Source organism: Strix uralensis, chromosome 1 (genome assembly GCF_047716275.1).
Source record: "Strix uralensis isolate ZFMK-TIS-50842 chromosome 1, bStrUra1, whole genome shotgun sequence".
Classification (NCBI taxonomy): domain Eukaryota; kingdom Metazoa; phylum Chordata; class Aves; order Strigiformes; family Strigidae; genus Strix; species Strix uralensis.
The window spans coordinates 14,551,399-14,565,252 of record NC_133972.1 but is presented as its reverse complement, the minus strand read 5'-3'; the positions used below and the strand labels follow the sequence as shown (position 1 = coordinate 14,565,252).

Genomic DNA, 13,854 nt, shown 5'->3' with positions numbered 1-13,854 from the left:
GTTGTCTTTCTAGAACCATGCAGATACAAGTCTTGCCTTACTGACCCAGGAAGATGCATAAGCATCTAAGTGACGTGTAGCTCCCTCAGCAAAGAAGGGACACTAGATTTACCAGTTTTGCAGTTCGTCTGTTAACTTGTTTTGTATCACCTCATATCAACTCTTGTTTTAACATGCTTTTAACTAACTTCTATTTCCTTGAGAGATTAATGCATGTACCCCTTAGTGCTCTTGAGAAAATAAATATTAAATCTAGTAAAATGGATTAATTTTTCATTTCACTGCTCATTGCTTTCCTTTCAGCTTCTTGCCTGATTACATCAGTGGTGATTTTGATTCCATTCAGCCTGAAGTCAAGGAGTACTACAAGGTCAAGGTAAATTAAATCTCTTTGATGAGTTTGTGTGTGTTAGAGCATTGTAGGATCCAACCCATTAGTGCCCCGGTTAGTCATTAAATGATTCTGGCTCCACTGGTTTCTTTGAGGCTTCAGTTGTGAAGCACCTTACAAGCTCAGATGTTGCACTCTGCCTGGCACTGTAGTAATGCTTAAAGTAAACACGGGAGGTGCGGTACTGCCCGAGTCCTGGGTAGGGTGCAGTTGCATAGCACCAGCTCAAGAAATAGGTCATACTTTGCTGGAGGTTATAGCAACTAGAAACTAGGATAAAACCTCCTGAAAAATCTGTGACTTCTTTTGCTCGGTGAGATACAAAGCAATAAAGATTAACTTCCCATGATTCCCACATGGCTGGCACCCACAGACTTTCTAGAGAGAGTTTCTCTGTGTGATTTTTGCATGATATGACTTTACCGTTTTAGCAGGAAGCTGCAGATGGAGACATCTGTCTCTTTCATCACCCACTGAAGCATTGAATTACGCCCCAACTACTTCTGCTTCACTAGTGGAGTGCCCTCCTTAATGGGTTTTTGGACAAATTCCCGCATACATTAATTTATTCCCAGTGTAGCCGCCGCATTTCCAGTGAGCAGCATAAATGTAAACTTGCATTTCTTAGGTCTTTGGGCTCAAAGTTCTGCCTTTAGCTGACTATTTGGTATTTAATGCTTCACCTGCCTGCTTGTATAGGCTTTTGTGCTGAGCACAGTGCTTTACCCTCACGCCTTGGACAGCAGATTTCTGCAAATTCAGAGTTTGCCTCTGTGCCAGCTTGGCTTTGCAGCAGGCTGCACTTGCAAGAGCAGTAAGTGCTTGATCCGTGTGAGCTAGTGGACTTAGAGTTCTGTGATATGTCTGCTGCTAATTCAATGTGTGAGGTTGAAATTGGCATAAAATCTTCCGTGATGGACTCGGGACCAAATGATTGGGACAAAAGATTTCAAACTGTGAGAGGAGGGCTGGAGGAGTGTGTAAGGCAGGGTTTTAGTCCCTCTCTGAGCACTGTGTGGGGTTTTTTCCATGTTCTACCTCATTGGTTAGAAGGGAGAAGTGCGTGATGGCTGTCCGTCCTGGGAGAACAGCTCAAGAAGAATTCTTGGGAATCTTTAGGCTACAGCTTGGGAAATAAAAATAAAATAAAAAGCTTTGGATTAATGCTGTTCACTATGGACTGGAAATTCATGATCTGTGAGTAAATGGGGAAACCTCAAAATGCACTGCTCTGTTTGGCATGGATGTTGGTATATAAATGCTTATATAAATGCATGTTGGTAGGTAGGTAAATCCTGCCAAAGAATGCGGGTTCAGGATTGTTCAGCGGAGAGAGGGGAGATGGAAGAGGTAGGAGGGGGAAGAATACAATAGGATATGAAAAGGAATAAGATAAGCTAAACTGGTATTACACTTTTTCACAGGGATTACTTTTCTGGCTGTAGCATCCCTTTTGTCAGCTCCATCGTTAGTAGACTGTTGATGTGCATCACATCTTCTCTATGAATGCGCAGTGAAACATTCTGCTTCATACAGAGCTGATATACCCATGCAAGTGCTGGGCTGATAGGCTGTAAAGGAAGTCGTATTTCATCAGGATTGTAAAGGTGTAATGAAGAGCATAATCTAGCCTACAGAATCCTTACCTTGAGTCCTCATACATGACTGAGGAAAACGTAGTTTGACTTTAGAATTTTAAGTCTGGGTGTACATGGTAGGAAAAATAATATTTTGCATTTTTAAATTAAACTTCCATAGTCAGAAAATTAGAATGGTAAATATGAGTGAGCATCTAAGGAGGTCTCGAGCAAAAAATATAATAAAACACAGAATTTGAAGAGAGGTGTATGCTTCTTTTCTTGTAAAGTATCTTGTCCAGTAAAGCACCCTCTGTAGCCCAGGCAATTTCCAAAGTCACTGTCATTTGGAAATGTTGGATATGTTGATAGGTTAGGACTGCTTAAAACAGGCTGTGAGAGACTTTCAGGTGAGTAGGTCAATGTAGCGCCATTGACTTCAGAGAAGTAGAGGGTGACGTTGTGAGTTAGGGTTGCTTCCCATGCTGCCCTTCCTCCCTCACCAAAGCACTCCCTCACCCACATGCAGATTACACCCAGAGACAGACAAGCCATTATTGTTAGATAGTATTACTGTAGTTTCAAGCATTCTCTTTTATCAGTTGTTGATGATTATGAAAGGGAAAACGGAAGAATTGTTGTAGCAAAGCTTAGACTGATGTGATGTTGCCATTTTCAGTGAGCAAGTGGATGAGAATCCACAGAAAACCCACCTGCTAACTAACTGATCAGTATTTTCCTGTACAAAATAAAGCTAGCTTTTGATATTCATCATCAATTATTTTGACATAGGCATGCTCCTACAGCCTTCCCCTTCCCCAGTCCTGCTTCCAAATAGTCACCCTTTCTCAAATGGAAAGCCTGAACCATTCTTATCACCCAGAATTACATGAAAGCATACACATTCATCATGTGAAATTGCTCCAGTTTAATTTGCCCAGGTTAGTACCAAGAATGTCATGAGTTATCTGGGCTTCTCTGAAGTTGAGCATGTTACAATCAGACAACAGAATATTCATTTTTCCTTTGAAATGTGTGTCTAGATAAACATTAAGTCTTCAGCACCAAATAACAAGAATATTCTATTGGCATTCCTAATGTTTCTTCTCCCATTTACTGCCAAGCCACCTTTCCCGTTCCACCAGGAAGTAGACTGTCTTGCCTGAATTTTCCCTTTCACATCCACCAGTCTTGAGCTCCTGCCAGACCAGCGATAGTAGTGACTTACACTGTAGCTATAGCTTTAGCTTCTTCCAAAGTCAGACTTTCTGTGTAGAGTTTTTTATACTGTACTGTAGATTTTCATCTCTTGGTGCCCCTTGCCTTTTTCCATATATGCCTGATGTAACTTATTCCCAAATCACAGAATCATTCAGGTTGGAAAAGACCCTTGGGATCATCGAGTCCAACCATCAGCCCTACTCTAGAAAGTTCTCCCCTACAACATATCCCCCAAAATCTAAATGACCCTTAAACACATCCAGGGATGGTGACTCCACCACCTCCCTGGGCAGTCTATTCCACTGCCTGAACACTCTGTCTGTGAAACATTTTTTCCTAATGTCCAGTCTGAACCTCCCCTGTTGCAGTTTAAAGCCATTCCCTCTTCTTCTGTCACTAATTACCTGTGAGAAGAGACCAGCACCAACCTCTCTACAATGTCCTTTCAGGTAGCTGTAGAGAGTGATGAGGTCTCCCCTCAGCCTTCTCCTCCTCAAGCTAAACAGTCCCAGCTCCTTCAATCGCTCCTCACGGGATCTGTTCTCCAGGCCCTTCACCAGCTTCGTTGCCCTCCTCTGCACTCGCTCCAGCACCTCGAGATCTCTCTCGTATTGAGGTGCCCAAAACTGGACACAACACTCCAGGTGTGGCCTCACCAGTGCAGAGTACAGGGGGACTATCACCTCCCTACTTCTGCTGGTCACACTATTTCTAATACAAGCCAGGATGCCGTTGGCTTTCTTGGCCACCCGGACACACTGCCAGCTCATGTTCAGCTGTTTGTCAATTAGAACCCCCAGATCCTTCTCTTCCAGACAGCTCCATCCACACCTCCCCAAGCCTGTAGCGATGCAGGGGGTTGTTGTGGCCCAAGTGCAGGCCCTAGCACTTGGCCTTGTTGAAGCTCATCCCGCTGACGTTGGCCACCGATCCAATCTGTCCAAGTCTCTCTGCAGTGCCTCCCTATCCTCATGCAGATCGACACTCCCGCTTAACTTGGCATCATCTGCAAACTTACTGATGAAACACTCTCTGTCCTTATCAAGATCATCAATAAAGATGTTAAACAGAAATGGTCCCAACACCAAAATGTTTCACAAAGGCAAGGTGACACTTTCTGAAGGCACCTGCCTGGGGTAAGTCAAGAGCTCTGCTGTCTGTCTGTAACATTACTGTGACCTGCAGGGAAGTGGGGGTGTGTGGGAGTGTGTATTCTTTTGTACACATGTACCAAGTAATTCATTATGGCCAGCAGAAAGAAGGAGCTATCACATGTATGGAGTGAATATGAAGGAAAGTGAAGCAAGCAGCAAGTGCTGAGAGGTATTTGCCCTCTGCACTCCTGTCTGTCTTGATGTATGATGTACAGGGAAAAGTCATGCCAACTTTCCTATCGCTTAAGTTTGATTCAGTTGATGTAGAGTCATCTGCCAGGTGAAGGGCAAGTGGTGTTGGAGGACCTGGAGGTTCCTTCAGTATTTCAATTTCAATGTTTTAATTTATACCAGGAATTAAAGTGATTTTTTTTTTCTTTGTGTTTGTGAAGCTGAAGGTGTTTCTCTGTGTTTTTTATAAACATGCTTTATAGTTCTGTTAAATATTACATTTACAATGGAGTGCCAGTGACCTCTTTTTTTTTTAATTTTCAGAAAGCTACCCATATTGACAGAAATTAATACATCATGACTTCTTTTATCTATCTGAAGATAGCATGCCACAGCTATCCACAGTACAGGTTATGGACGTTAATTATGGAGTTATAAAACATAGTAATTTACAAGTGTTTGTGTCAAACGACAACCTAGTGTAGTGCTGAGTAAGAAGGGGGAGTATTAAACTGTGTGTGAAACTAATTATGGTTCTGTAAAGTGTTGTCTATAAGCAGTTGTATCATCATCACAAAACAAGGACAAGCCTGACTCCTCCGTCACACCACCTTTGTACCAGGATGTTGCTGCTAGACTCGGAAGGTTTTCTACCTCATTTAAGTGATGAAAGCAAGAGCAGATACATGCCACTACAGGAAACATGACATACAGGTTCCCAAAGCCAAAGGGTTTTACTGGGATGGATATCTTTAAGCCAGTTCCTCTGGTGTTTTTAGCTGAGCAAGAATTACATGACAAGTCTTTCCATTTTTCCTTAAGGAGGATTATCACCATTGTGTTGGGGAACCTTAATTAAATGAAGTTCATAAATATGAAGAAAATCCATTTTACCTCTGTTGTGTGTGGCATGCCATAGTTAGTGAAGAGATCTAAAGGCAAAAGTGCTGTTTTTTCAGTTGTGTTGGAAAATAGTCGTATAATAGACTTATGAGCGGGATGTGTAAGTGATGGGTTAGGCGTGTTATGGTTTTGGGAGAGAATAAGGTTGTTCAGTTTTTATTTTCTGCGGTCTTGGTTTTACCTCGTTGGCTTGTCAAGTAGGTACTTATAGTCTTTTATTCTTTATATTAAAGAAATACTGATGATTTCCCTCATTTCTTAAAGAGTTAAATAATGTTAAAACAGAATAAAACTGCACCACAACTGGAAAAGGAATACCATGTTTAAATTTTCCATTTTAAATCATATTGCACTATAAATAAAGGACAAATAATAACAATTCAATATTCTTTATTCTGTATATTTCCTGTCATTGTTAAAACAGATACTAAGAAGAGTTTTGTACTTTCATGATAAATACGCATGTTCATAGGATCCCATAATAGATGCTCTGGCAGTCTTTCTCTGTATAGTCTGAAGTACATAGGAAGTGACACTGCACAAAGCAGCCAGGACTTGTGGTAATATTTCTGTCATGGCAGTTTCATCTGTTTCTTGCTTTAGCTGCATGTTTCTATTATTGAAAGCTTTTCAACATTACTTTGAAGTTAAAGCAGCCATTTGTATTGTTATGCCTCAAACAAGGCTCAGTTTCTGAAGTTTTGAGACCAAAGACTTTAAAATTACACCAAATCTGTACTTATGCCTAGAAGCAGAAGGTTGAATCCAGTGCCCTTTGAAATCCAGATTATGCTGTTTATTAAAAATCCAGTTTGGCTTTTCTGCTAAGCAAACTTCAAGCCTTGAAAGGCTTCTCTAGACTTAGTAGGCTCTGCTTCAGATCTGTAATTAAATGCTGTGAACATATTTACAAGTCCACTGTTTCTCCTATTCTCTTTTCTTTTTAAGCCCCATAGAGCTGCTTATTTTTGCAGGCAGTTCTGCAGCTGTAGCACTTTCCCTTTCCTTTTTCTATTACATTTCCAGGGTTTAATGGTTATCAAGGCTGTAGAAATGCTTGATAAGTATGGTGTGGATATTGTCTTTTTGTTCTATGACGATGCACCTATAATTAGATTTACAAAATGTATTGGTAGCAGTGAAGTAGTGCTTGTAGATCTCTAACTTCTACACTTCCTGCTAAAATGCATGCAAAAGTCCAAGGTTTAGGGTCATATTTCCTGCTCGCTTTCTGAGGCCAAAATTTTTAATAATTTGGGGAAATAATAATGTTAATTGATTTCCCTCAGTTATATTGTTATAATTTAAATACATACAATACATGGTACGTGTGTGCACAGCTAAACTAATGGAATATTGCATATGCCATCAAACTTCTGGGCTAAAATTATGTACAAAAATTATGTACCTTTTTCTATGACTATTTTAATTTACCTTTTATCCCTAAATGTTAGTATTTTTTCTAAACCTAATTTTTAATACAGGATGAGACTTCCAATATTAATGTTTGACTCACTTAAAGCATTCTTGTTAGACTGAACAGTTTTCTAAGAAAAACACAGTTCATTTTAGGGCCTGATTCCTTTGTGAGAGGTTTGAAGGTTTCAGAAGGAACTGTAAAAGTTGTGCGGGTGGATCTGAAACAATTCAGTCTTGCTGTTGAACAGGCTACTCCTACCGATAATCACCGCTTAAGCTTTCAGGCAATCCCTTGTTTTATGTGTCCCGCTGAAGACATCTCTGACAACTATGAAAAGTGCTGTGCCTACCTCAGTTCAGCTTCTGATGTGTTCAGTGCCTGGGCCACCTGGACTTACAACCAAGTTGTAAGCTGTAATTTTTTTCTACTGATGTACATTCATTGAAAGAGCCTCAGTGTCTTAATATAGATGGAGATTCATCAAGTTAAAAAGATTTATAGGGCTGGGATGGTCCTGTTATTAATAGTTCCAACTGCATATGACTGTATATGCGATTTAGGATTTTGGACTGGAAGCTGTCTATATGTCTTAGTCGTGTAATTATTCAACGGGAGCTTTTGTAAAATGGTTCAATTCTTGAATAGTATGTCAGAGGTCTTATCAAGATCGTGTTTCCAAGTGAGTTGTGTAGGTGATTTGGGTTATGTGGATTTCTTATTCATGCCAGATAGAAGTAATATCATAATGTTCCAGAAATGTCATAAATTTGTAAGAGATACTGTGCTTGGTGGCACTTCTGTAAGGGTGACGTGACAGACAGTCACGCTAGGTCAGACCAGAGGTCTGCCAGTGTCTGGTCTCAGCTGGGTACAGGATACCTTTAAAAGCGTATATATGCACAGTGATGCTTCTTTGATACACTTTTTTATCTCCCACTAATATATGGTTTAAAGATTTCCTAAGTCTGAGGTGGTATCTTTGCGTTTAATTACTTCCATAGATTTATTTAATTTTTCCAAAAATTAGTCTACATACTTCTTTTCAAACTGTGTAGATGAGACTGCAAGTATCCACAAAAAAACCTTGGCAATATCTTCCTCAGTTTAAGTGTTTACAGTGGAGAAAAATCTGTCTTTTGGATGTTATTTTGGTTTTGAACTTGACTTTTGATAGTCACGTTTAATTCTCCTGAATTTTTATGTTGTGATAAAGAATGGATGAACATACTTTAACCGCCTTTTCACTCCCGTTCTGGTTGTATTAGTATGATTGTGCCTAGGATTCCTGTAGGTACATAGAGGGGTACGTGTGTGCACAGCTAAACTAATGGAATATTGCATATGCCATCAAACTTCTGGGCTAAAATTATGTACAGCCTGTACAGATGTTTTGTGTCCTGCTGAGTTAGTATATGTATAATGTCTAGGAAGTTCTGCTGAAAAGAGTCTTCTGTAAAGCAAAGGATTTCAGGACTCTGGGCTTGCGTGGTGCTGTTCTTATGTGCTGGTGAAAAACAAAACCAAGAAAAATCTCTGTCCAGTTCTTAATATCACAGTAGCAGTTTCCAGAAAACAATATATCTGTTTAAATGCAGATGAGATTTGTGGAAAAAAAAATAAATTCAGTTATACAGCCCTGCATATTTTTAAGTAATGTGTGTTCTTTGTGTTACCTCCTGGAGTTACACATCACTCCTTTCGAACCTGAAGAAACAGTTAAGTCCTACTTGTGTTGTAAGACCAATATAATATCATTAAGACTCAGCAAGTTTTGAGGTCATTGAGAGTCACTGTGTACATTTATTAGGACCTGAGTCAGGCCCTAATTTATCTAGTTAGGATAGAGAATGCAATTTGACCAAGTTCTCATTCCTTAAAAAAAGTGCTACTCTGTTTTCCTTCGCAGTATTTTGCTGCTTGTTATGTAGCTTTGGGAGACAGTATATAGAAATTAAGAGATCAAACTTTTATTAGAGGTGGTTTGTCTTTCTTTTGCTTAGGTTCAAAATGACAGTTTGCGGGTTACGAGTTGTTTTCTTTCCCCTCACAAGTGCCTTAGCTGAAGCTCAACTGCCTGACAGTAGAATATGCAAGAAAACAGTGCACCATATAACAAAAATGATGCTGGTGGTATTTTAGTCTTGCATCCAATTTCAGTTTAATATTATGTTGCAGTATGAGATTTATTTCTCCCTTTCACTGGTTATGGCCTGAGGAGGTGAAAGGGTAGAATCTATATTGTAATAGACGTTTGAGTTACTTCCAAGAGTTTTAAAAAATTTAATCTGGTGTTAATCTCTGAAAGAAATCATTACTCTGGTCTGTCAGCCTGTGATGGAGAAAATAACAGAAAAGTTTAAAAAATAGAAATGTGTTGAATTAACTTCATTTCCAGTGCAAGGAACAAAAAAGGTGTTTTAAACAATGACAGCTTAATCTGCAGAAGGAAATTGAACAGAGTTATTTTGTGATTAAGCCTCTTCACACAAAAGAGACAGCTTTAATATGGTACTAGTGGTTGAAGACTCAGATGATGGGTCTTTTTAGATGTAAGTGGGATTTTTACATCCATCTTCTCTTTTTAGAGAATTTAAGAGAGAATTGTTACTGGAGCACAAGGCTCAGTGCCCGTGCCTATGGACTACTAATTAGAACAGTTTCCAACGAAGCTGCAGAACCTACAACCTCGCAGCTCATCAAATGTTGCTGCAAACTCAAGTTCAGCCTAAATGCTCTGTGGGATTTGTAAGCTTGATTCTGTTGTGGGGGAGCCCGTTAACTAGCCAAAGTACAACTCTGGCCGACAACAGGAACACAAACCTTATCATGAACCAAGAAAAAGATCCTCAAAATCCTGATACTGCAATTTTAAAGTATTTTAAGAAGCTTGGCAGCCTCTGCAAATGATTCTGCTGTGCATCTTGTCAAAGAGCAGCCAGCTCTCCTTTCAGAAGCAGACTGAAAAGATGCAGTCTGTTGCTCATTTCAAAGTAAGAAGGTTTGCTGGTGGGCTGGAGAGGAGGAGGAGGAATGCTTCTGACATGCTTTCAGGGACCTGTAGCAAGCATTTTGGTGAGTGCGTTCCCTTGCTTTAAAAGGAGCATGTGCACTACTCAGGATCATTCTCCCTAACCTCCAGACTCCAGAGGCAGATTCACCAAGGACACCATAAACTTTGCTTCTTCATCTTTGACACAATTACCAACTTAAAAAGGCACCATAAATTGGGATACACGATTCAGGGCTACCACATCTTTATTTACCATCATGTCGCCCTCACAGTGTTTACACTTCACTTAGAGCAATACAATTACAAAACCTCAAGGATGACAATCCAGATGAAAGAAGGTTGACTTGGTCTGTTTGTGTTCATGCAGATGGATGAGTGCTCTACAGGCCTCCAAATGGAAAAGAATGAGAAAATTATGTGTGTTGTTCAGGTAGAAAAGTTAAATGCTTTTGTAGCTTTTCAGTGAAACAAAGGATGAACTAAAGCTGCCAAATTTGAACTTGAGTGTATTAATTAACTTCGTCATGGAAGTGTAAGGCTGTTTGGAGTTTTGATATGAACCAAGACAGAGGTGGAGTCCAAGTGGTGGAAAATTCAAGTGCAGCTTCTGGAGCACAGACGATTGTTTTTCCTTACTGAAATTTGATCTGGTTAAAAATGTGCAAAATACAAGGTTTGGTTTTTATAGCTGCTCTTAGAAATAGTGCAAAATGATAAAAGTTGCATTCACATATACCAGGAGGAACTTTAACTTAAGATGTAATTTTGGAAAGAAGACCATTAGTGGCAGAGAAATACCATTACTGGGTGGGATGGAGAGGAATGAAAGTACTGGGGTTCTGGCAGCTTTAACTACAGCTGGGTGGGGAAAGCTCTGCAAATTGGAATATTTCTCATATTTACCTTTCTTGGTACCATCACTTTTTATTCTTCTGTTCTGTATTTTCTGACTGTAATATTCTTTTGGGCTCTTGCTGTTTTCACTGTCATCAGTAAGCATTTGAAGCTCTGTTTTTCTGTTTCAATCCTGCTGTTTTCCTTGAGTGCTCAGTGGAGCCCAGCAAAGAGGGGTTGGATGAAGGTTTGATAAACTGTGCAGGAAGCTCGGCTGAAATCCAGAGTGTCTCAGGACCAGTGTGAGTTAGTCTGTGTTCAGTGTACTGTTGGATTCCTTCATTTGAAGAAGCTGTGATGGTCTTTGATTAAAAAATAATAAAAATTCCTTAAGTCAAATAGATTTGGAGGTATAATTAGAAATGGAAACAGTCCCCTATGTGATTAAGTGAGTTAAGAGAGAAAAATGAAATGTCAGGGGAGGAGAAAATGAGGAATGGAAACTGAGAAAAAGGCACAGACTGTAAAAAGTTAGAAAAACGTAAGAATTTTACCAGCGAAAAATAAAGGTAACATCAGCAGAGGGTAGGAAAGAGAACTGTATAGAAATAGAAAAATTTCCCTGACACATCAGCAAATTAATTCTGCTGTCATTTTTTGCAGCCGTGAAGAAGTGAGTGTGATAAGATAAGCACTAATGCATGAAAAACATATTTTTCTAATCTAAAAGTAAGATTTTTCAGTTTATTAGGAATGAATGCAGGGTGGTTGATTTGGTTGGGGTTTTTTTTTAATTGTTTTCAAATGGTTTTGTTTGAAGTTAGCATAGGAGGACCTATTTTTATTCCATCCTTGACCAAGCTTTGGTGGGAGTTTCATCAGGTGAAGAACAGAAAATCATACAAGGAGCTTAAAACTTAAATGACTGCAATGAAAATTGGAATGTATTTACAGTAAATTTACAGGTGTTAAGACTATTTTGTCCAAATTCTGCAGCAGTTGCTTCTGTAATATATAATGAGTCTAAGCAACTGTTAATCCAGTTGAAACAACTAATTTAGTAAGTATTTACTTTGCACTTAATTGATAATAACCCTTCAAGTAAGGAGTTGGTAATTTAACATAAATTGCTAGCTAACATTACCAGACTTCATTTAATTGATAAAAATGTAGCCTTCAAGAGGAGCCTTCTTTTGAGAGCTGAAAAGACCTTCCTGCTTTTAAGCTCAGCAGCAGGAGAACACCTTTAGGGAACAGAGTAGGGATTAAACATGGGATATAATTGCTTATTGTGACCCAGCTCCATTTTTTTCTGGCATTTAAAAGCCAGACTCTTTTGACATACCAGTATGCAGATAAAGTCTTCCATTTGTTTTGTTCACCATCTACTGTTTCAACATATAATAAAATATAGCTGCTATACTTTAGTGGTTTAGATACTTCGTATTTTAATCACTATTGAAATGTTATTTGTAGGAAGAACTCAAAATTGAAGACTTGGCTGTAGAGCCACCTCAGGGTTTGCAACAGACTAACAATTGTTCCGGATATTACTGTCCTGGCTGGGACTTCTGTACTTCTAGCCCTGGGTTTGTACTAAGCAATTTGCTTGGGCAGAGGGAAGGAATAATGCCTTGTAATGGTCTTTGTGGTCCTGTCCCCTTTCCCTGCATCCACTGGCGACTTATTCGGATCCTACCTCAAAAATACTTCTGAGAGGTAAAATGTCAGCCTTTGCCTAGGCAATCTGACAGGATAATAGTGCTCACAGTGGGGGACTGTGTCCGTTCTGTGTTCAGATCAAACATGGGTGTATTTCTTGGGACTTTTAAGATACATTTCCTAGTGGAAGTTTTAACAGGGATAGTGGTGGAGAATGTTCAGGCATCAGAATGTGCTCTGTATCCTGTTTATCACAGTTTTTTGGAGCAAATAAATGTACTCATCAATCCCTAACTTACCTGCAGAGGTGCATGTCTGGTCTGGCATTGACAGTTGCTTACACAGCTGAATATGGGGGAAGGTGTCTAGAGTGATTCAGAAAAATTTTTTCTTTGTTAAGGTTATGTTCTCAGTATCTTGAGCTCATCCCAGACTGAAAGTTGGGCACGTGCTGAGAGGAAACTGGGAATATCACAGTTCAAACTCCCATTTTATTCTCCCACTGATGGGATAAAACAGGAGGGAGGATGGAGGGGATCTGAAACTCCTTGAAGTGATTTTTCATGTTAAAAGCTCCATTACTGTTCCAAAAGAGCTCTGCACCCACCAGACCTTGAGCAGGTGTAGTTTGGTCTGAGGGACAGGGATTTGCAAGGGATTTCTTTTGTCAACAACAATGGAATCAACTCACATATGCTTCAGTGGTTGTAGTTAAAATGTTTGGCTTGATCTTGGACAGGGGAGTCAAGAAGTTTTCAAACAGTTTTTGTAGTTTGTTGATTGTTTGGACAAGCCAACTCCTCCTCACCCCAGTCAGTTATGGATTCAAGCACATATCCTGCCTTTAATTACTGAGTTTAAACTGCTCTACATGCTTCAGTCCTTGTGCCACCATCAGCGTACTGCCCGGATTGCAGTTTGCAGCCCTGGGCCGATGGGTTGCGAGCAGCTGCCACAGAGCCATTCCCACAGTCCGGGAAGGGTTAGAAACAGTCCAGCCCTCCCCTCCAATTTTACCATTTCTGTGGATTTTCCTGTGGTCTGAATGAATGTGCCTTCAGCAATGCAAATAGCTGACTGTGGCCAGACTCCGTTTCTTTCTGCTTTGCTCCCCTTCTGTAGAAGAGCACCCTCCTAGCTGTGAACCTCGGGAGGTTCAGTGCCTTAAATTATGAACCAAATCTGTGCCTTAAATGTAAGACAAGCTTCTTGCTTCACTGAAAAGTCTTTCTGAACACTTTTTCATCAAAAATAACTGGTTTGTTCCAATTGACTGGAGGCTGTGATGAAGTGTTGATTGTAGTCGTTGGCATCAGGCTCCCAAAGAAAGGATAATGCGTGCCGCGGGAGGCACGGCCGGCCTCTGTCCTGCTGGGAAGTGCTCTCCCCATCCAAGGCAATGGCAGATCTGCTGATTGCAGATTAATTATTATTAGAGTTAATAAAGTGACGCAACCGATGATGACAATGGTGAGGCTTTCAGCATATTGAACAGGGGCATCTCATCAGAG

At 40.0% G+C, this 13,854-nt stretch overlaps 1 protein-coding gene across 2 annotated transcripts in view; it reads left to right on the top strand.

Annotated features, from left to right (window-relative positions):
• The window catches only part of TPK1 (thiamin pyrophosphokinase 1), a 321,339-nt gene that overhangs the window by 151,080 nt on the left and 156,405 nt on the right, over positions 1-13,854 (top strand). For both annotated transcript variants that reach the window (XM_074892034.1, XM_074891961.1), the window contains exon 4: positions 304-376. In XM_074892034.1, the coding sequence (XP_074748135.1) occupies positions 304-376 (73 nt within the window). The remainder of the gene's footprint in view (positions 1-303; positions 377-13,854) is intronic.